General features: G+C 46.3%; 1 protein-coding gene across 1 annotated transcript in view; it reads left to right on the top strand.

Annotated features, from left to right (window-relative positions):
- Nucleotides 1–21,802, top strand: part of LOC146178861 (microtubule-associated serine/threonine-protein kinase 3-like) — a 40,896-nt gene that overhangs the window by 9,428 nt on the left and 9,666 nt on the right. The window contains exons 4-10 of the mRNA XM_084580053.1: nucleotides 744–916; nucleotides 2,254–2,324; nucleotides 5,553–6,038; nucleotides 7,739–7,869; nucleotides 14,127–14,259; nucleotides 20,572–20,720; nucleotides 21,429–21,629. Of these exons, the coding sequence (XP_084436179.1) occupies nucleotides 744–916; nucleotides 2,254–2,324; nucleotides 5,553–6,038; nucleotides 7,739–7,869; nucleotides 14,127–14,259; nucleotides 20,572–20,720; nucleotides 21,429–21,629 (1,344 nt within the window). The remainder of the gene's footprint in view (nucleotides 1–743; nucleotides 917–2,253; nucleotides 2,325–5,552; nucleotides 6,039–7,738; nucleotides 7,870–14,126; nucleotides 14,260–20,571; nucleotides 20,721–21,428; nucleotides 21,630–21,802) is intronic.

Below are 21,802 nucleotides of genomic sequence, written 5' to 3'. Positions count from 1 at the left end.
AAGAATGGCGCCCGCACTGGACGATAGCCTTTTGTGCCTTCTCGTAGAATGTTCTTCTCTTTAATGTTTTCAGTGCATAAGGACGTTTCTTTGGGGGAAATGGCATATAAGATGGATAGATCGAATATCACAGCCTCCCACCTTTTCTCCCCGCCGCGTTGTACACTCCCAATGCGGTCATTCCGATGCCAAATCGTGGGAGCCATGTGAACTGAGGTCAGAGGTTCAGTACAACCAGTGAGGTCATTACCTCTGCCACCACGTTTGCAGTGTGCGTTTTCTCACTTGAGCCACTAGAGAGATTTAGCACACCGTGATCCGCGATCCGCTACCGTGGACCGCCACCGCGCGTTCCACTGCGCATGCTCAGATCACTTTGATGCCGATAGATGGCGCCACATACTTGATGCCGGCACATTGACCTGGCGCATCGGAACCAATCAGCTTGAACGCCCCGCCCACGAGCGGTAGAGTGTCACGGTGGCGGATCGCGGATCACGGTATGCTAAATCTCTCTACTAGCAAGAAGTCCGGTATGGTAAGGTAAGGTGATAGTATAGGTGAGTGCATTAGGTTTGCCACAGAAATAATTCCTGCAAGAAAAAATTACAAGGTAATGGAGCGGCGGAACTCCATTGTTTCTGACAAATATAGATGATCCGCTCTGCCCAACAGGTGTAGAGAAATCGGGTCCCGAGCTGAGGTTGCGAAAATTGCCCCATTTGGAAACACCTGTCTTTCAGGACGCGTACCTGACTGTTATGGAGTACATCTGCGGTGCGGACCTGTTTCGTGTGGTGGAGAAGGCCAAATACCTCAACACCGAGCAAGTGCGCATCGTGATGGCCCAACTCATCCTGGCATTGGAGCATATGCACCTACGTGGCCTCATCCACCGGGACATCAAGGTGTCCAAGTGAGCATCTCTACACGCATGCCGGCCTTGATGAGGCAATGAGCTACGGTTAATCGCCATGTCTGCGCATATACCACTCATGGAGGGAAGGGGGGGGGGGGGGGGCACTGAGCTATCCTTTAACTTCTTCCGAATCCTTCGCATTTCACCATCCTCGTTTGATATCAAGAAAGTAAAGGGCGCGTTAGCAAAAGTGCCTGCCAGAAACTATCCCTGAACTACAGGGATAGTTTCTGGCAGGCACTTTTGCTAACGCGCCTACACTGACTGATGGCCAGCATGGAGCTTGGTATAACAGTCATCGACGGGCAGTGGCATTTGTGTACTTACCATAAGGCCACAATGTATAGCTGTTTTGGCACCACAGCAAGCTGTGAAAGCAACGTCTCGGAATATAATAAAACTATTCGTTTGTTCTCTTGGTGTTCTCCACGCGCGACGGCAGTGTTCTAGGTGAATTTTTTTAGATGGTGGGCTAGTCAGCTATATATCCATCGTAAGTACATGCTGCCCAACTGTGGCATGGAAGATATGGGCAGATGCATGCTGGAACAAAACCGCCAGGGCAGCGCGTCTTAGTTTGTTGGATGCTTTGTTGATTGCATGGGTTTAACAAAAGCCATCCAACTAAGGACCTCAAACATGTGCTACTGTATTTGAAGATTTTCAAAAATGATTTTTATGATATGACGTCACCTAAAAGGTTTCCTGCGTTTTAAGTACATTGTAACGTTTATAGCAAGCCTATATGAATAGATGCGCACCCGAAAGAAACGCCTGGACAGCACATTGTAGATATATACCACCTATTTGTTAATATTTTTAAATAGGCAGCTTCCATAACTTCACATAAGAAAACACTGTTTTTAAGAACATTTCAGCGGTTATAAAAACTTGGGCTGCCATAAAATATATTTTTGTAGTCGAGTGCCACGTAATGCGTGATCTAAATCATATGTGCAGTTCGGATGTGTGAAATTTGGCCACTCTGACGATTAATCGGCAAATCTTTACTTTCAGTTAGGCCCACAAAGCGCATTAGATTGTCATTAATTGCCTTGAAAACGTTCCCTGTGTACCCGTGCGCCCCATTACCCCATTCCAATGTTATGTCAGCTGACAAAAAAAGTCTACCTTGAGCAGGGCAGGACGGAGAATGTGTTGTGTTATGAGGGTGGAAATCAGTGCCATAATCGCTGTCATAATCATCATAACGGCATAATCTAATGCCATAATAAACATCTTCACCCTGCCGAAAGTCGATATGAAGTCATTTTAGTGGCATGGCATACCAACATTAAATTGGGCTCGACCAAATACTTTTTGTTTTATTTCAGCATGCTCATTATACCTGGGGGAAGAGTTAAGGTCATCGACTTTGACACGAACAAGGTGTGCATCGGGCACTGTAAGTATATGTAGTATCATGGCGATTAATTATCCTCAGTATTCGCAATGAAATTAACATAAAGCCTGTATAGGACTGTAATTGTTCTCGCACAGCTGAAAATGTTGACTCCGGTCTGTGTAGTGAGCAGCACCAGTCGTCGAGCGGCGACTTCGGCCTCGTTCGATACATTCGAGAAATCGAAATCGAAATGTTGAGGACGTTGAGATATACTGGCCGCTTCCGAGAAGCCTATCGACGTCATGTTGATTATATATCTCGCTTCGTCGAGTTCGCGGCATAGATGCATACATCTCAGTTCTCATTAAAGCAAGATAAATTCGAATGCGTGAAGTTTGGCCACTCTGACGCTTAGGTGGCAAACAAATCTTTCAATTAGGTCCACAAAGCACATTAGTTTCTCATTAATTGCCTTGAAAACGTTCCCTGTGTACCTGTGCGCCCCGTTACCCCATTCCAGTGTTATGTCAGCTGGCAAAGAAAGTCTACCTTGAGCATGGCAGAACGGAGAATGCGTTGTAGCTGTGATTCCGCACATTCTCAAAGAATGAACGTAGGCTGTCCAGCTTGTCTAGATTTTTTTTTTATTTTTCATGGAATGCGTTTACGTAATCAATGAACTTATGATAATGGACGTTGTTATAGAAAACGTCGTCTTCAACTATTACTGTCGCTGCTTCACGCACGAAGGCGAAGGGATGATGTTGCGAATTTTCCTTATGGGCGCATCGCCAACCGAGCGTCGTTCATTCTACACAAGAGCTGTTGAAAGCTGAGGTTAATTTTCGGTGTCTGTTATCAGTCTTAGCACTACGAAGTGTATATATGCGCTGTTGTCAAGCACAGAGAGAAGAAACAATTCAAAACAGGTAATCGCAAAATCTTGCGAAATAATGCATATTGACTATTTTATGCTCCTTTACGGAGTGTGATTCGCTTGTCAACTGATATCCAGGTTTGCACTTTCTTCCGGCATTGCATACACCAGTCGTGAGCTGCGTGCACCAATCGCGCTCGGTGTACAAATAGTGAAAGTGAGTTCGTAAAAGTCGAGACAAGCCGAGGCTACTCTCGTTAGTTGCCACAAGTGGCACCACTTTCCTGCCTGTAGATGCATGATCAAAAACAAGGATCGAGAACAGACGCCAGCGGCGCTGACTTATACTTCTGTCACACGGACAAGTCCCAACTCCCTCGATCTTTTTTTTCCATAAAGGACCACGGAGGGAGTTCAGTTGCATTGGAGTTGTCGCCATGTCAGACGTCTAAGAACGAGCTTCTCAGAGACACCGTCGGGGTCCCATTAGGCGCTGTTCGTTTCGCGTATGCATACAAAATAACAAAGTTAAAAACATGTAAAATAATTTTTAACTGCTTTCTTTTCAACAGTTCAACTAGAATAGCGGGTTTGTCCGTTCTGCTGGCCACAATGTGCTTGCAGAATTCTTGCGTGCGTGCTTGGATATTCGTGAGTTTACTTTTTTTCATGCTTTGCGTTGTGCTACAGTATTAAAGTTAGTTATAAACGCAAAATTAATGCACATGCGTTTTTCTTAAAATTGCACTGAAGCTCACGGGGAACCAGAGTACTCCGTTTACCTGCTTGAGGGAGATGATCGGAACTCCTTACGCTAGGAACTTCTTTAAACTTCCTTTCCTAAAGGAGTGCTGTGTGACAAGGCGTGCATCTCCATTGAGACAAAGACTACCTTGGTTGAAGGGAGTTAAAAGGAGTTCAGCTGTGCCCGTGTGACAGCAGTATTAGCTCCCTTACAAAATGCATTTTGGGTTTGTATAGAAATTAGAATCAAATGGGAAAACGCATGCTGTTGAATTTCTATCGATAATCATCTGCATCACTTAAGGCGCAGTGTTGACCACATTTTGGGCGGAATCTGCACTAACGAAATTGCTTTGGCTGAACTGCGACGGAAACTCTGCAAGTGGCGCGTTTTGATCATGTGCTCAAGTTTCACTCCTGAACGGCAAAAAATATTGCGAGTATAGTGATGCTTAAAACAACAAGAAAAATCTGATTTTAAATCTCCTTATACAATTTACTTAATCATTAACCGACACTGATCTGACAACGTTGGACCCAGCTAGGTTGTCGATCGATTGAGAAGAACACAGATATGCTGACTGATCGCAGCTAGAATATATACCTACCATCCTACTTTTCCATTAACGTAAACCATCTCATGTCCGCTCCTGGCTGACCAATGATCGCACACTATTCTTTCTTGTACTGCAGTGGAAAGTGAACACAGAATCAAATTGCGGGTTAGTAATAAAATAGGATTTCATCAGTGATGAACCCAGAACAAAAACTCAGTTGGTTATTCGCTTTATTTTAATTCATGCGCAACGTACGACGCTAGGCTGTTTTTTTTTTATGTATTAAAGATTGACGTCCGGGACCGGCTCCTCACATACGTATGCTGGAATAAACAATTTAAATCATTATTTTGGTGTGGTGCATACTAATGCAAAACTAAAGCAAAGTCTCTTGTGCAATACACCATATCACAGTTCAGGAAAATGCATTCGTGCCTGAAATGAGTCCGTACTGTCTTTCACTTCTTAGATGGCATCAACAGCTGCCTCCTCAACTCAGCAGCATTAGTTTAGTTTAGTTTCTCCTCGACAAGGTTAGTTTAGTTAGATTATTAGGTTAATTTAGTTTAGTCAAGCTGTTAGATTAGTTTAGTTTAGTTAGATTATTAGGTTAGTTAGGTGATTAGGTAAGTTTAGTTTCTTCCTAATAATACGTGTCCCCTCCAAATTTCGAGTGTGAGAATATAAATGGCAAAGCAGTTCAGGAACATTCACTTCTCACTAAAACTTCCGCGACATTCGCCAAATATAGGCACTTAAATCAGCAGCCACAATATTGTACTGCAAAAATGCTATAGCTGTGCAGGTTCAGAAACGTGAGACAGGGGCATAAGATGATCTCGATCTCGATAATGCGTCCGTCTCAGCGCGAGTACCACATCGAACGACTACCGTTCCGTACTGCAGCCAGCACCGATGTCATAAACGATGAACATGTACATATCCATTTGTGTACATCACTTCTAGAACTGAAGGTTTAACGCAGAAAATGAACACGTATACAAAAATTCCCTTCTTGATCTGCTACCTGTATGAGCTTATCTACGTCTGAAAGAGGCACGCACTTTTGATCCCCTAGGACAGAGAGTAATGCACAGACTGTGCGCGCAGATTCAAAGCGCGTGTGCAAAGGCTACTTCACCAAGACGGCGCTGGAGTTCCGCGACGGCGAGTGCGCCGGCACGGTGCCCTACATGGCACCTGAGATCATCAAGCGTCGGCCTTACGGCCGCTCGGTGGACTGGTGGTCGGCGGGGGCCACCTTCTACAAGATGATGACGGGCCGCGTGCCCTTCCGCGGGGAGACGCCGGATGCACTCAAGGACAAGATCGTCAATGAGCCCCTCAAGTGGCCCAAGGTCGAGGTGCACCCGCACTCGGCCACACCCGAGGCGAAAGACATGGTCTTCAAAATGCTCAAAAAGAACCCCGTCGAGCGGCTGGGCTCCGGCACGTACGCCGAAATCCGGGGCCACCCGTTCTTCGATGGCTTCAACTGGAAGCGGCTCTCTTCGACGTCCCACCTGGTCGATATACCCGCCATCGGGGAGTGCATGAAGCACCGCAAGGACGACGAAAAAGGAGGCGAACGGCTCAGTGAGTGTCGCCAGCGCCACCCTTTCGGCTCGATAGACGCGCCGCCGTGGTGCAGTGGTTAGGGCACTCGACATCTGTGTGATCAAATCCCGGCCGGTTTTCCCTGAAAAAAAAAAAAAAGCACGGGTGTGGCTCTGCTGAGTGTTAACTGGCAGTTGACATAGGTAACATTATCAGTGATACGGAATGCCTCTAGCATATCTTTTTTCCTAGCTTGGAGGAAACACAGTGATATAAAAATAAACGCGCTACTTAGCGCGTTCGCGAGCAGCCATCCTGCTGCTCTCAATCATGGCTCGAGCGAATGAAATCAACTGCGGCCGGCGCCCTCTCTGTAACTTGCACCGTCACACGCGCCAGTTGACTGACGCTTGCGAAGGAACCACCTTTAGCATAGGCCTGCCACTACAATGAGGCTGCCAAGTCGCTGCCACACATGTTTTTTTACGCTCAAACCATTGCTGAGGGCAATATATCATGGCACGCGATGAGGCTCTCGTAATTTGGGGCCGGAGTGGGAGGGAGGCTATTTCACGGGTTTGTTTGGGGTTGAGAAAAACGTTACACGTGCAGCTATTCTTAGGGGGAGGTGGTGAGGATAGGGGTGGCTGTTCCTGGCCCAACGGGGCTGGGACTGGTAGGCTAGCCTGCCACCGAATTTTTATCTAGTTGTAGGCCGTCATTGCACCCGCCACCGCGTAGGTGGTGGACGACGGCTGTTGCGGCACGCGTCTTTCTCTCTCTCTCTCACTTGTTTTTATTTCCTTCTCTGCTTTCTCTCTTCTGTCCGCACGAGGCAGCGGAGGTGGCTCAGCTACAGAGCCAGTAGCAGGCCTGTGCATTTCCTTTTTCTTCTTCTTGCAGCCACAACAACATATTTATAAATATATGGCGGTTTCTGAAGGTGCTTCCTACTTTGCCGATACCGTAAATTGTCTTAGACAATATTTAGTAATTGATTATGTATCCGGCATATCTCGCCTGCCTCAAATATTTGGCTTCAAATTTTTGGTTCAAGTTAGATAGGACACCGGTATATCCGGTTTGCTAGAACGAAAGCGCGGCTTTACATTGCCTGTCTAATGATAAATTTAGAGCATGCATTACCAAGAACAGCACCTTACCACTTGCGCTACTCGACACTCCAGTAAAGTATAATGACAGTGCACGATAAAGAACTACAGTTTGACTAGAATTATACACACTACTAGTTCTGGTTTTTATTATACACCATTAATGGACGACTACATTTACGTCCTACTTCCTCAAAGCGCGATTGACACAATGGCCCTGATGCTACAGCTTCGTGCTCATGACAGCGCTAAACAAAGTCTAACCTGTCCACTGAAACAGCTACTTGAGGTTTACTTTGTCGTTCAATGGCTGGAGACAGCTTGTGAATACTGCACGTTAACTCTTAATTTTTTAGTTGAAGAAAATTTCTCCTTCCTTTTCAACGTGATCTGCAATGTCCAAAATCATGATTTTTCCCCACATGCTCACAGTTAAACAAAAAAAGGAGTGATTTTGCACGCTTCAGGCTTTAGATTAGAATGGATAGTTGCTTCGAGCCCTCTCACCCCATAATACCGACAGCACCGGGAAGCTCATATTCTCGCATGCTCCTTCCCATTAGCATCTTGCAAGCACCGAGAACAGAGCCCTAGAATTTCATTTTCACTTTGTGCGCATGTTCCCAGCCGTGAGCGCCACGGAAAACACAAAGAAGAAGAACCTGTTCAAGGTGGAGGACATGGTGGACGTGGAGCCATCGACCCAGCGGCCGCTGTACACCTACTCTTCTCCGAGCTTCAGGAAAATGATCAACTTCGTAAGTTGCACTTATACCGACGTTTCCAGCGATACAAGAAAAGGTCACACAGAGTTTCAATGAAACGCAGCAATAGGCCTAGTACCAGTACAACATGACGACGCTTCTGCAGCAAGGAATCGGTGCATTATTTGAATCGAAGTTCATGAAGTTTTAAATCTTTTACCATCCCGCTACACCTTGCCGTAACCGAGACGAAAAAGCTCGGACCCTGAGCTCCAACTCACCGCCGTCCAACTGGCAGCAGAGGCCGCCGGCGAAACCAAACCGGCCAGCATCTAATGCGACCATCCCGTGCGGCTGGGCCGCTAAGTCCCCTCCCCCTTACATGGGGGTGAGACAGAGCGGCCCAGGCGGTGTGGTCCTTCTCTGTTGGACAATAAAAGTTTTCAACAACAACAACAACAACAACAACTAGTAAAGTGCCGCGAAAAACATGAAACGCGAAAAGGGACAAACTGCGCACCCACACAATGCGGAAAGCCTGTTGCTCCTTCCCCTGCGTTAATTGGGTTGTGCTGCTAATTTGACATTACTCGAAACAACCCAACTCACTTTTTCGTTCTGTTAGCCATACTAATTTCGAGATGCCCAGTATACAACCGTGCTGCCTCAGCATGTGCGAAAAACAGTTGAGCTTATCCATTCCTTCAACTGGTAAGTAGCCCATGGACAATGCCAGCACTCATGCAACTCTTAGGGGTATATATGGCCTATGATTAACAATACGGCCAATCAGTGCTAATCGTACTCATTCTAGTGCAAACTGAGCGATAAAGTTTGAGTTCCACGTTTTTATTCTGGCTTTCACACATTCACGTGCGAAAAGTTGAGAACTACGGGAACTTCCATGAGTTTTTCGGCTCATATTCAAATGTTTGGTTGCGCTCATTGGTTTTAACGTCTGAAAGTGACTCAGGTTATATGAGAGACGCCGTACTAGAGTACTTCGCAAATTTACCCCCTGTGGTTGTTTTACATGCACCGATGTCGCACAGTACATGGGAACCTTCCGTTTCGCCTCCTTCGAAAAGCGGCCGCTGCAGTCGGGACCAAAACAGCGTCCCTGGGTTCGGCTGTCGGCCGCCCTTACCACTGCGCGCCAGCGGGGGAGCCATCGTCAAATATGCACCGACTGTTCTGACCACGTGGTTGTGAATCTCTAGATTAGGTTAATAATGACTCCGAACTTTCCTCAAAGACTAGATGGATGCTGGGTGGCATTTAAAAAATTAACGCTCCCACCGAAGCGTGTTCGACGGGGCTGAACATCCACTTGAGCGCTGCAAGCACTTTCTCCTCTCACCACTCGGAAAACGAGGCGCAGACTTCTCCCGCGGAGCGTATGCTTCCACGATGCTTGGAGCTTTCAGCGTTCAACGCTGCAGACATTACTCCAAATTCTTCCGCATCTGGCCCTTCTTTCAAAAGGCTCAATTGAACCCTGACACCGTTTATAGCAACGTGTACTTTCATCCTAATTTATTACCCTCGCCTTCGAGAAGACCTACTTTCGCTAACTTCCTGATAGTTGTTCTTACGAACAGGGTGTGCTTTCTTACGAAAAGTTACTTCTCAAAGCTCAGTTTGCTCGCCTATGAAGACATTTTTTAGCCTGCCCCTTTCAAAAAGGCCCATTTATCAAAACACGGCTGTCCAAATTGGCCAAGATCCTTTGTGAAAATTGCAATCTGAGTATATTGATGAATGCAACACCACCTAGAAGCAGTCAGTTGAAAAGATGCCATCGCAAAAATTCAATGAAGCAAACAGCCTTAGATATAATTAAGAGGCAAAAGGTAGTGAGTGAATGATTGATTGAGTGAGTGAGTGAGTGAGTGAGTGAGTGAGTGAGTGAGTGAGTGAGTGAGTGAGTGAGTGAGTGAGTGAGTGAGTGAGTGAGTGAGTGAGTGAGTGAGTGAGTGAGTGAGTGAGTCAGTCAGTCAGTCAGTCAGTCAAGTCATTCAGTCAGTCAGTCAAGTCATTCAGTCAAGTCAGTCAATCAGCCAGTCCAGTCAGTCAAGTCAGTCAAGCCAGTCAGTCAAGTCAGTCAGTCAAGCCAGTCATCAAATCAGCCAGTCAAGTCAGCCAGTCATGTCAAGTCAGTCAAGTTAGGACAGCCAGTCCAGTCAGTCCAGTCAATCGTCCAGTCAGTCAACTTTATTTTCCGACAAAAAAAGTCTCTTTTCTACCCCAGGTTTTCCCCTCTAGAGGAGAGGCGCCTTGGGGCAGATGAGAATCCGCTTCAGGTGCTGGCCAAAATCCCCTGGATCTCGACGGCCTCTTCAGCCAGCCGAATCTCTAGTAGCTGGTGTTCCGGGGTTGGGCTTTCCAGAAAATCCTCCCAGGCTTCTTTTTCTACTATCAGTTTTGTTTGCCCTGCCTGGGGAATGCAAACGCTCTCATATTATATGGTTCAGGGTGCCTCTCTGCCCGCAAATCCTGCAGCTGTCATCTTCAAAATCTGGGAACATATATGTATTTAAGACCGGATTTGGATAAACATCTGCTTGCAGACGCCTCCATGTCATCATCTGTTTCCCATGTAGAGTCGTGTCTGGAGGGGGTAGTTTCGCACGCTGCCTTCTATAATACTGCGTCACATCATAATACGACAGCAGTCGCCCTTCTATGTTGTAGCCTTCCTCAGGTTTCTCATTCCGACCTGCTCGGCAGTAGCGATCTCGAGCCAGGTTGTGAGCAGTCTCGTTGCCTCTAACAGATTCGTGCGCTGGGGTCGAAATCAGATTATTTGTCCTATCCAATTCTTTTTGTCTTAGAATTTTGAGTGCCATGGGAGCTCTATCTTCTCACTACCAAAATTTTGAATTGCAGTTTTACTGTCGCTCAACACATACGTGGCCTTCGTGCCGACGCAAGCAAGAGCTATTGAAACCTCTTCTGCCACATCAGTATCATCACTATTAATCGATAGTGCAGACTTCGAGCCCCCTCCCCCGTCAACCACTACCGCTAAGATGCCTTCTCCCCTTTTTCCACCCGCCGCATCTACAAATGCGACCTGCTCCCTCGGCTCCCTTGAATATATGCGTTCCAGAGCATCAGCCCTTTTCTGCCTTCCCTCTTTATGTATTCCGGGTGCATGTTTCTCGACAATGAAGGGACTCGAGTACACTCTCGTGCCTGCATGCCCCTTCCCCTAACTGGATTCAGCCCCGCTTTTTCCACAATTACCCTCCCCACCCTTGTGGTGCTGAACCTTTCTAGCTGCGAGACATTTACCGCCTCAATCAGTTCCGCCAAAGTATTATGCATTCCCATAGCCAACAATCTCTCTGTGCATGTCGTCATAGGCAGCCTCAAAGCCCTCTTGATACATTTTCTCATAAGCGCATCAATTTTGCTCTTTTCTGCAGCCTTTAAAATTCAGTGAAGGTGTCGCATAGTTCACTCTACTCGTAATAAAAGCCTGAAACAATTTCATTAAATTTTTCCCTCTAAGACCCCCCTTTCTTACTTGATATTCTCCTAAAGAGACCCAAAGTCTCTTTATTTCTAACCTCCCTGTCCTTCCGGGGAGCACTCCAGGTCCCTTTCCGACACGTATGCTACAATACAGTTGGCTGCCGCCTGAGGAGTTTGCTCAATCTCTCCATCACTTTCCTTACCTATCCACAAATTAATATCGTCTGCATACATGTAGAATTTAAGATTCGGGTTACCAAGCGCCTTTAGCTGCCCTGGCAACTTCCTCATGGCCATATTAAACAGTAAGGGCGACAGGACTCCCCCTGCGGTGTCCCCCTACTCCCTAGCTGAATCACTTCCGAATTGTTCTCCTGAAACACTATCTCGGCTCTCCTTTCTCTCAAGAAATTCCTGATGTAGCTATAAGTTCTTACCCCTACTCCTATTTTATTCAGTCCCTTTAGGACCGCCGAGTGTTTTACATTATCGAAGGTCTTCTTTAGATCCAGCCCTAATATCACCTTCGCATCCTTTGTCAATTATATTCCACAATGTCATGCTTCAGGAGCAGCATAACATCCTGCTTGCTAAGGTGCGGCCTAAAACCGAACATTTCATCCGACCATAGCTCATTTCTCTCCATAAATCTAGATAACCTAGTCTGCACTACATGTTCCATCAATTTCCCGATGCACGAGGTCGATGAGATTGGCCGAAGATTTCCTATTCCAGGTTTCTTTCCTGGCTTAGGAATTAGTATCACCTTCACCATTTTAAAAGGGAAAAGAAAAGAAACGCTTTTCAGAATGCAATGAATATTGTGGATATATCTTTTCTTGGCCGCTTCTGTATGGCGCCACAAATCATATGTGCCAGAACAGCGCATACTTAAACTAATCGCTTCTTGAAGCAGAGTTTACCAAGTTGTACTGTGAAGTTCTCTCGCTGATGTTAGTACTTTTTCGTCCTGAATTCTCGCTTCATGTTCACTTTTGTAGCAAAAACTGATTCGGCGATGTCTGCATATAGCGTTTAGCTGACAATGCCTATATATCAGTGTTAGTTTCCAAACATTGTGGTAAATTGACGAAATTCTCTTGACTTCGACGTACTCTTCGACAAGCATCTAATAAAATGAAATCTAGGCAAGAAAACATTTTTGTGAATTTACATAAAGACAGGTTACTTAGAAAAGCTAGGAACAAACCTCTGTAGTGCATATAGGTGTATAGTATAGGTCACGCCCATTGCTTTCAGTTCGTGATTTATTAAGTCTAAATCTGAGAGAAAGGCGTGAAAGAAAATTGCTAAAATATTTAATCGATTCTAGGATTTTCTAACGTTGCGCAGTCAGTCGTTTTTTTTGTTTTTACCTTGACAGCCTTGTTAAGCTACCGCTGATATTATACTCAGATAGCTTCGAAGCAGGCAAGAATACATTTTGGCCATGCCAGACAAACAGAAATTGCTCTTTTATGAATATATTCATCGCGTATGAAGGTTCTCGTTTTAAAGTCGTATTTGGTTCAGTTATAAGACATTTTAAAGGTTAAGTCTTGCTGTATCTGCACAGCTGTAACACTGGCATCACCTACACCTGCTAAACGCACTGTTAATATCAGGATCCGAGAACAGTACAGGCTAAAGTTTTAGTGCAGACAGGTTGTAAGCAGTGCAGCTATTGAATTGAGAGACTACACTCCTGGAGAAAGAGGGATAGAAAGGCTATAGATAAAGGCGGAAAGGTTAATCAGAAATGTCTACTGGTGTGCTTTTCTGTGCTAGTGAGAAGTAATCGGAGCATAAAAAGAGGAAGAACTGAACCATTAATAACACCAAGCTTGGCAGTTTGGTTTTTTTGCTAGACATACACTGTTTATACAGAACTTTTCACGGAGATTTCGCAGGTGGTATTCAGAGGTCGGGATCAAAAATAGTTTGAGGAAGAACACCTCTGCTGTCAGGAGTTTTCCAATGACATCGCCTTAGTATCTAATAAATGGGACGAAGTGCAATGCATGGCCAAAGCTATCAGCAGGGAAATCAAAACGGTGGATCGAAAATGACGTTTAATATGTAAAACTTTGAGGGTAACGAAAGGGCTTCAAGTTAAGCCGAGGACGGAGCAGCGAGATAAAGAAAGTGAAATTATACATGGAGCATTAAGAGGCGGGAAGGCTGCAAAATGGATAAAGGAACAAATCAAAACTAATGTTAACTGAAATCGATAAGAACTGCGTAGCGTATGTAACGTGAATGCTGTATAACCGTTAGGCCTAGTTAGGGTAAAGAAAAGGGGAGCGCACCAGGCAGTACTAAAGAGAGCAGATAAAATTAGGGGGGAGAGGGGACGTTACCTGCGTTAAAGTTTTCACAGGTGGCCTAGTTCAAGGATAATAGAAGAGATAAGAGAGAGGAGGAATTTGTTTTGCTGTGGGCCTGGTCAGGCTGATTATGATGGTGGTACTTTGTAAAAGGGAATTCTGAGAGGTTCTTAAACCAGATGTTATGTAACCCCGTTACAATTAATATGAAGCATTGCGGTGTAGCAGGGTGGAGCTGACTGAACGAAAGTCTGTGTACAAAAGGCATCTTGACCCCCTATGGGCCGCAGATAAATAGCTGTTGCTGAAATGATGGACAGTATGTCGAACGCGGCGTCGTATATTCTCCACAACTGCATTTCCCTGAGGCAATATATTTTTTTTTATTTTCTTAAAATAGAGCATGATTTCAAACAACGCTCATGCTTTCTCTTTTACAGTTTTGTTGCGAAGCCATGTGACGTAAGCAACTGCGACTCTGAGTCTCTATACGCGCGAATGCAGGCAAAGAAATCCTCTGGTCCAGTGAAATTGAAAGACGACTTCTTCGACACAAGTGGCGCAGAGTCCGAGGAACTGGACTACAAGAAGCACTCTGACATGGACATCCGGGCGGGCATCAGTGCCTACAGCGGAAGTAAGGGGAACGATTCGTGGGAGAGATAAGAAAGCGAACACGTTACTAAATTTCTACCGGCGTTTCAGTGAGGAGCCCACATTTTGTAGTCAAGGAAACTCTCGAGGGGGAACTGGCGGCCATTTTCGCAGAGCTGTTAAGACTTCCCTCCTGTCTCTTGTGCTAGGATCCCCTGTGTTTTTCGTCACCGGTATTCGCTTCCAAATCTTCGGGGGATGAGTTTAGACCGAATGCCGGGGAGAGTAATCCAGTGTGATAATAAGTTACCCTTTTGTTCATCATAGCCTAATCATAGTCTCGACTGCGGGAGGTGGTCAGTTCGAAACCCGCCGCCGGACACCCACCGGTAAAATTGGGTACAAGCGTCCCCCGGCCCGGCACCCGGCTCTTTCAGGGGTGTGCGTTTGCAAGAGGCTCTACTAACCCTGCTGTGCTCCTTCGGGGGCTTAGTTTCGAACAACCAAAAAAAAAAAAAAAAAAAACCCCTCGGCTGTGTGACAAAAAAAAGCAGAAAATCTTCGCAGTCCAGAGCAGGTCGGCTCCGGCTGCTAAAAAAATAAAAAAAAAAAAAAACGGGCTGTTGCCGCGCAAGGCCGACTTATTGTTGTCCGATTGCGGAACGAATCGCTGCCACATCGGGCCAACTATTTTGGGCCGTGACCCCTTTTCCCAAGCATTTAACCCCAGAAGAGCCGAGCACCAGGCCGGAGGAAAGCTTGTACCCATTTAAAAACCGGTGGGTAACCGACGGCACCAGGGGTCGAACCCGGTACCTCCCGAATGCGAGGCGGATGCTCTACCACAAAGCCACCAATATCAGTAATATCAGTGGTAATATCAGTGCACGTTAAAGAACCCCAGGTGGTCGAAATTTCTGGAGTCCTCCACTACGGCGTCTCTCATAGCCTGAGTTGCTTTGGGACGTTAAACCCCACAAACCAAACCAAACCAAACCAAATCGACCGAGATCAAATTTTGGGGTGGCCGAGCAACCTGAGTAAACCTTGGATGCCACCACCGCGTTCGCCATAACCGAATTAGGCTGGACTTGGATTTTGGCTGAAATCGTACGGTCCGCCACGACGGTCGGACGTTTGAAGCCGAATACAGGCGCATCTAGTGAGTGCGCAGCTGTCTAAAAAACGTATCATGGTGCACGTAAAGATACCTAGGTAGTCTAAATTACTACGCAGGCCTCTACTACAGCACCTCTTTCTTTCTGGGTTTACTGAAACCTCCCTCCCTTTCTTACGGCGCGGTCTACTGTCCACAGAAAAATTGTAATAGACTAGTCCGTGTGCTGTGCGATGTCAGTGCACGTTAAAGTCTAACTCCAGGCGGTCGAAATTTCCGGAGTCCTCCACTATGGCGTCTCTCATAGACATAGTGGCTTTGGGACGTTATACCCCACAAACCAACCAACCAACCAGTTAATGCGTCTTCCCTTTCCTACAAACCAATTTAAATTTAATTATAGGCATTTACTGGGACATGAATGAGTAACTGCAAGCATCGTATCGTGTAAGTATCGCGTAACAGATTCGCCGACTGTCCTTGTGAGAACTCGCGGAAATCAGTAACTACAGCTGCGCCGACAAATCCAGATAATAATAATTGATTCAGAGGAAAGGAAAACCGCACCTCTGTGGACACCTGAACCGAGCCGTAAGGGAAGGGAGGAAAATGAGAGTGAAAGGGAAAAGAGAGAAAGGGTAACAGTAGTGGAGGGCTTCGGAGTAATTTCGACCGGTGGCTCCTCCTGGCCCTAGGGGCTAGGAATGGGGAGGGGGGGGGGGGGCTCTGCGAGGACTCGCCTGCTACCGGTGGTTGTACCTGTTGTAAGCCGTCATCGCACCCGCCGCCGTTTCGGTGGTGGTAGTGGGGGTGAAATCATTTGTTTTATTTACAGAGAGATATAGTGACTTGGTCGGACAACGGCTGTTGCTACGCGCATCTTTCTATCCTCCTCTTTTTCTTTTTTTCTCTCTTTGTTTAATTGCTTCTCTGTCTGCACGAGGCAGCGGAGGTTGCTCAGCTATAGAGCCAGTAGTAGGCCATTGCATTTTCTTACCTTCCCACAGTCGCAACAACTGACATCGCACAGCACGGCCTCCTCTCCGTTTCGCCTCCATCGAAACACTGCCGCCGGCGCTTAGGATTGTGCCGCAGTTCCCGGGTTCGATCCCGGACGCCTGCGGCTGCGTTTCGAAGGAGGCGAAATGAGCCTCCCTGTGCTGTGCGATGTCAGCGCAAGTTAAAGATCCCCAGGTGGTTGAAATTACTCCGCAGCCTTCCACTACGGCTCCCTTTTTCTCTTTCCACTTTTACTTCCACCTTCATCCCTCCCTCTACAGCGCGGCTAAGGTGTCCACAAAAAGAGTGTGAGAGATACTGCGCCTTATCTTTCCCGTCAACCAATTATTATTATTACTACTAAAAATCAGACTGGTCAATGAGTTCTGACCCTTTTCTTACACCTGATACTATAGCATCTACGTTAATACTAAGCGCCAAACAAGAATAATCATGCTCACTTGTTAGCGCATTACAGGGCTGGGATTAAAGCTTTCAAATCTTTTTTTCCCACGCACCATAGAAAAGCGGAACAAATTGCCGCAAAACCTTCTAACAAGTGTTGATTCTCTTGACACGATAGATTCCTAACCGTATTTATTCTCAGAATCATGTCTTAGTGTATTCATATTTTGCATTTTCTCCGCCTTGTATTTGTGTGTTTGCAATTTCTATCCTTAGTAGTTTGTATTCCGCATTGACATGTTCTACTATTCTTCGTTTAATCTGCTAGTAACATGTTTTAGCCCCTCCTGCTTGGGCCTACTGTAAGGGCGTGCAATATTTCCTAAATGATGAAGAATATGGGACAAAAGAGGGATAAGGAGGCACAAAGAGAGAGAAATGAGGCACTCAGTCGCTCAAAGGAAGCACTTAGTCATTGCAGCAGCGCATGCTTTCTCATTTCTCCAATGCAGCAGACTACAATGATCTTCAATATCTTCATTATTACTTAGCATCGTAACTTATAAATTATGAAGGCCCCTACGATAGGTTGCAGAAGTAGTAAGCGTGTTCTCAGAAAGCAATGCATCAAGGGAAAAAACAATCAAGTGTGTCAGTTAACCAAGCTAACCGCGCTCCTGGAGTTTAAAATGTGAGAACTACAAACCATTAACGAAGTATAAAATATAAATACAAAAAGAAACACTAAGAACATATTAACTAAACCATAACCCTGAGGTGGTGGTGGTGGTGGTGGTGAAAACGTTTATTTCATATTGGGAGGTTTGACGCGGAGCCTTAAGGGCTTCGGCCTTATAATACTGGGTGGAGACCCTAGTCAGGGAACCCATTGGCGGTTGCCGCCGCCCGCGCACGCCGCGTTAAGGCCCTTTGGGCCTGTAGGTTGCAGCAGCCGAGCAGGATCGCCTCCCAGTCCTCCCGGGAAGGGTTAGGGATGGGGGGAAGGGATGGGTTTTGTTGGCAGGCCCATACCATGTGGTAGGTTCCAGCCACCTCCCCACAGTACTGGCACTGGCCAGTGAATTGGGAGTCAAAATGTTTAAGTACTGCCGGGCACATCATTGTGTTAGTGAAGAGGCGCAGGAGCAGCCTCTCGTTCGCTTTTCCTAACCCTTTGCAGGGGTTAGGGTATTTGCGATGCGTGTTTTGATAAAAAATTACAATATCTTTGAATGTGTAGGCCGGATTGGAATCGATGCCCTCAGCCGATTCGAGTCCCGAGGAAACTGCCCGGAGAGAAAGCGCGCGGGCGGCTGCATCAGCTGCCTCGTTCCCTGCAAGACCCTGGTGGCTAGGAGCCCAGACAAGATATCGGCACGCGGGGTCCGTGTCCCGACAGCAAGTTTGAAATATTCTATAGGCTAAGGGGGTGGTCCACCCTTGGGCGACATTCCGGCAAGGCCCTCGTGAGTCGGTGATGATATATTTAGAAGTGTGGTTTGAGGCGGCGAGTGCAATGGCTACCTCTTCAGCGTGTGTTATAGATTTGGCTTTGAATGTAAGGCCATCGACTGCGTTCCCGTTGTGAACGACTGCGGCCGTGTACCAGCCCCCCGGATGGGGGCCCGAGGCATCCACGTACAACACACCCGATTTGTTGCCATAATAGCGGGCCAAGGCTTCCGCCCGCGCCAGGCGCCGCCCATTATGGTCTTCTCGTGACATGTTGGCAGGGAGAGGCCGCACTCTGAGGGCGCGTCTCCAGAGTTCTGGGATGCGGAGCCTCTCCTCTACGCTCTACGCCGACGACATCACCCTATGGGCAACGCAGGGCAGTGTGGGAGACATTGAAACCTGCCTGCAAACAGCGGCGAGCATAGTGGACCGCTATGCCCGGCGCTGTGGTCTTCAATGTGCCCCCCAGAAATCACAGTTTGTGCATCTCCGCCCCTCTCGGAGATGCAGCACACAAATCTCGCTGTCGCTTGCGAGCGGTCCAATTCATGAATCAAAAGAGATCAGAGTACTCGGTCTCTTCATCCATCACCAAAGACGCCCTGACACAACACTAGCCAAGCTCCGCCAGGTGGGGGACCAGGTGGGCCGTATTGTCCGCCGGGTGTCTAACAAACGCGGGGGGTTGCGAAGTAAGGATGCCTTGAGGCTGGCAAACGCCTTCGTAACCAGTCGAATCCTGTATTCGACTCCTTACCTCCACTTGCGGAAGCACGAGGAGGATATCCTTGAGGTGATCCTCCGAAAAATCATGAAACGTGCCCTCGACCTCCCAATCTCCACCTCCAACAGTCGGCTCATGGCCCTAGGGGTGGTGAACACTTTCAGGGAGATCACACAGACAGTGTCGGGTCGCCGCTTTCTTGCCCGGCTGAACATTCAACATAAATAACCCTGAGAGCACGTGCCGTTAAATATCAATCTTACCAAATGAATAGGCCCTGGTTAGAATGAACGCCTGGTGGCAACTTGTTCGGGTTATTGCAGTACGTGGGAAAAATGAATGCCCAAAATCAATAATCTTATCTCTGTAAGGCGTTAGTGCCTGGTCATGACGTTTTCATGTATGGCATGTAGGGGGAGATGCAAGAAAAGTGTATGAACTCATGGACGTTTTAAGATATTTAGTAAGAATTGTTGCTTTAGTATTTGGATGTTTAGGCTCAGTTGCAAGGCACAATAAATCTTATTTTTGAGGCGAAAACTTGGCTCATTATGAAAATGTCGCGTTCGTGAGGTTCCGCAAGATCTGTTGACGAGATGCTGCGGGATGTGTCCGCGTCGCAATAGGTTCAGACGTCGACATAATTTACGCTTTCGGGTAGTTAGGCCTTCATTCTCGCATGTCCAGGAAAGGAGTCCTTTAGATGCCGATAATGCCGATGACGAACCCCAAGAAAACGAAAGAAACGAAATTATAACAAATAAACAAACAGTCAAGATAGAGGTAGAAGAGTAGATATAGAGAGAAGAGGTAAAGAAAGGATGCAGAAGAGGAGGAGTAGGGGAGGCTTTCATCATTAAGCTCATAAGCAAAGCTAAAAGTGCGATTTCCCATGAGGTTAGTTGGAAAGTCATTTGTCGGACACATTGAAAAATAAAACCAACGGGTTTACACTGCATCGTTTCCAGTCCGACGTTGTTATTGTAGCTATTCCAGACGGTACATGCATATTCTAGTTTGGTCTTATGATTAAACGGAGGCTAATTTTTATGAGTTAGGGTGGGGCTGTAGTTTTGCTTTCTCTGAGAGTGCGGGCACGCTTATTCGAGGTTAAGTTGTTTGCTTTGTAAAGTGATGTCGATATATTCTAGCTTACAGCAGCCAGGAACTGAGATCAAATATTGCAAGGAAACGACATAGAAGCCTTTTTGCTAATTATTTTCACTTGCACAATTTTTCTGCTTTTTGCTTTTATTGCCTAATGTAAGTATGTTCCTAAGATTAGGCGCCTGGAAAATTTATCTTCCGACTTGAGGAAGTTCCTCAGGGAGTCTTGCCTATGACACATGCAATAAACTACCAAACTACGTGATATGCTTTCAGGTGGATCGGCAGCTATGGAATTCAAGAATGCTTCAATATTTCTTGTTCTCTAAGAAGCATAGTATATTGTCTCGATTAATTTTTTTTCGATGCCCCCAGTGTATTAACTGGCATCGTTCTAGAAACATATCATTCGTCATTAAACACGGCACGTGCTGCTCGTTATATGGTAAGCTGGCCTTTGAAAATTGTTTACATAAAGACTACATTGGCCTTGTACTTGCTCGACGCTTGAAGGGTGGAGCTGGAACTTGATTCTTCTGACCTTGCAGCTGGAGTATCCGCCGACAAGTCTGTGACCGCAAAAGAACGTTTGGACGTCATTTTGTTCCGAACAAAAAGTCTCGGAAAGTACTGGAGCTTTGGCGTGAACATCGTAGAAGTTGAGGGAGAAAACAACAGAAGATTTTTCATGGTCGAGGTAGGTGTTAAAAATATTTTCAAATTTTCTTCGGTTAGTGAGTAACAGATCAGAGTGGATGCATATTGTGGAAGTTAACGGTATTCAACTTTTGATTATATATTATACAAAGGCATGCAAAACATTCGAAATATAAACGAGTAAAAGGAGTTCTGAACATAATGAACATCACAAGAAATTTAATCAAAAAAGATTTTTGAGGATATTTCGTGATGCCTACCCTTTTGACTTTAGGCCATAAGGCTGGGAGAAACGCGAATTGTCCTTAAAATTAAAGATCCAACATGTTTTACATGGCCATCTATCGAAGATATCTTTTCCAAGCTATCAGTATTAACTAAACTGAAACACTGTGCAAAAATTCTGGCAAGAGGCTTAAGCTTCACTTTAAGGGGTAGGTGCTGGATTAAAATGGTTTAGGTTTTCACTAAAAAAATTTCGACCACTGGCGGACCCAGATGTATACATTGTCGAATAAAATGCAATTTTTTGCGGACTTTTAAGTTTCGAACGTATCACAATCCTGTGCCGGAACTAGCTACTGCGTCATAGCAACTATGCTATCGTCAGCAGGTTGAGTAAGCCCTTTCAGGCATTGGTAACCCGCAGCTAAAAATCATAATCTATCTCTGTTGATGTCTATCACATCCCTGCCTGCGGTACGTGCACCGTCCGTCGAGATTCACCGCCAGCGGTCTTCTCGTGCAGAAAGTCAAGAGCGGGAGCCCCGCCCAGGTGTCGCACGTGCTTGAGGGTGATGTCATCGTGGCGGTGAACGCCCAAGACGTGACCAATCTGCCCATCGGCGAAGTGCGGCGCAGAATGCAGGAAACTGGGGACCAGTTGGTCCTCACGGTGCTCTCCTCGAGCGCATTCCGCCTGCTAGAAACGCGGCGCGACATGGACGAGGTGCGCGCGCATTTTGTGTCTCACCGCGAAACATCCTTTCGGAACCTTTAGGTCATATATAGTATGATCCACATACCGAAAATTTTTAGATGACATTTAAGTTACGCCTTTATGGGTATAGTGAGACAGCGTGCGATTGGTGATTGCCATATGTGGATCCTCTTCGTGTACGT

The sequence above is a fragment of the Amblyomma maculatum genome, chromosome 9 (genome assembly GCF_055883805.1).
Source record: "Amblyomma maculatum isolate TAMU_Amacu chromosome 9, ASM5588380v1, whole genome shotgun sequence".
NCBI lineage: Eukaryota > Metazoa > Arthropoda > Arachnida > Ixodida > Ixodidae > Amblyomma > Amblyomma maculatum.
The sequence above is the reverse complement of the archived record's forward strand: the minus strand, read 5'-3'. Positions and strand labels throughout refer to the sequence as shown.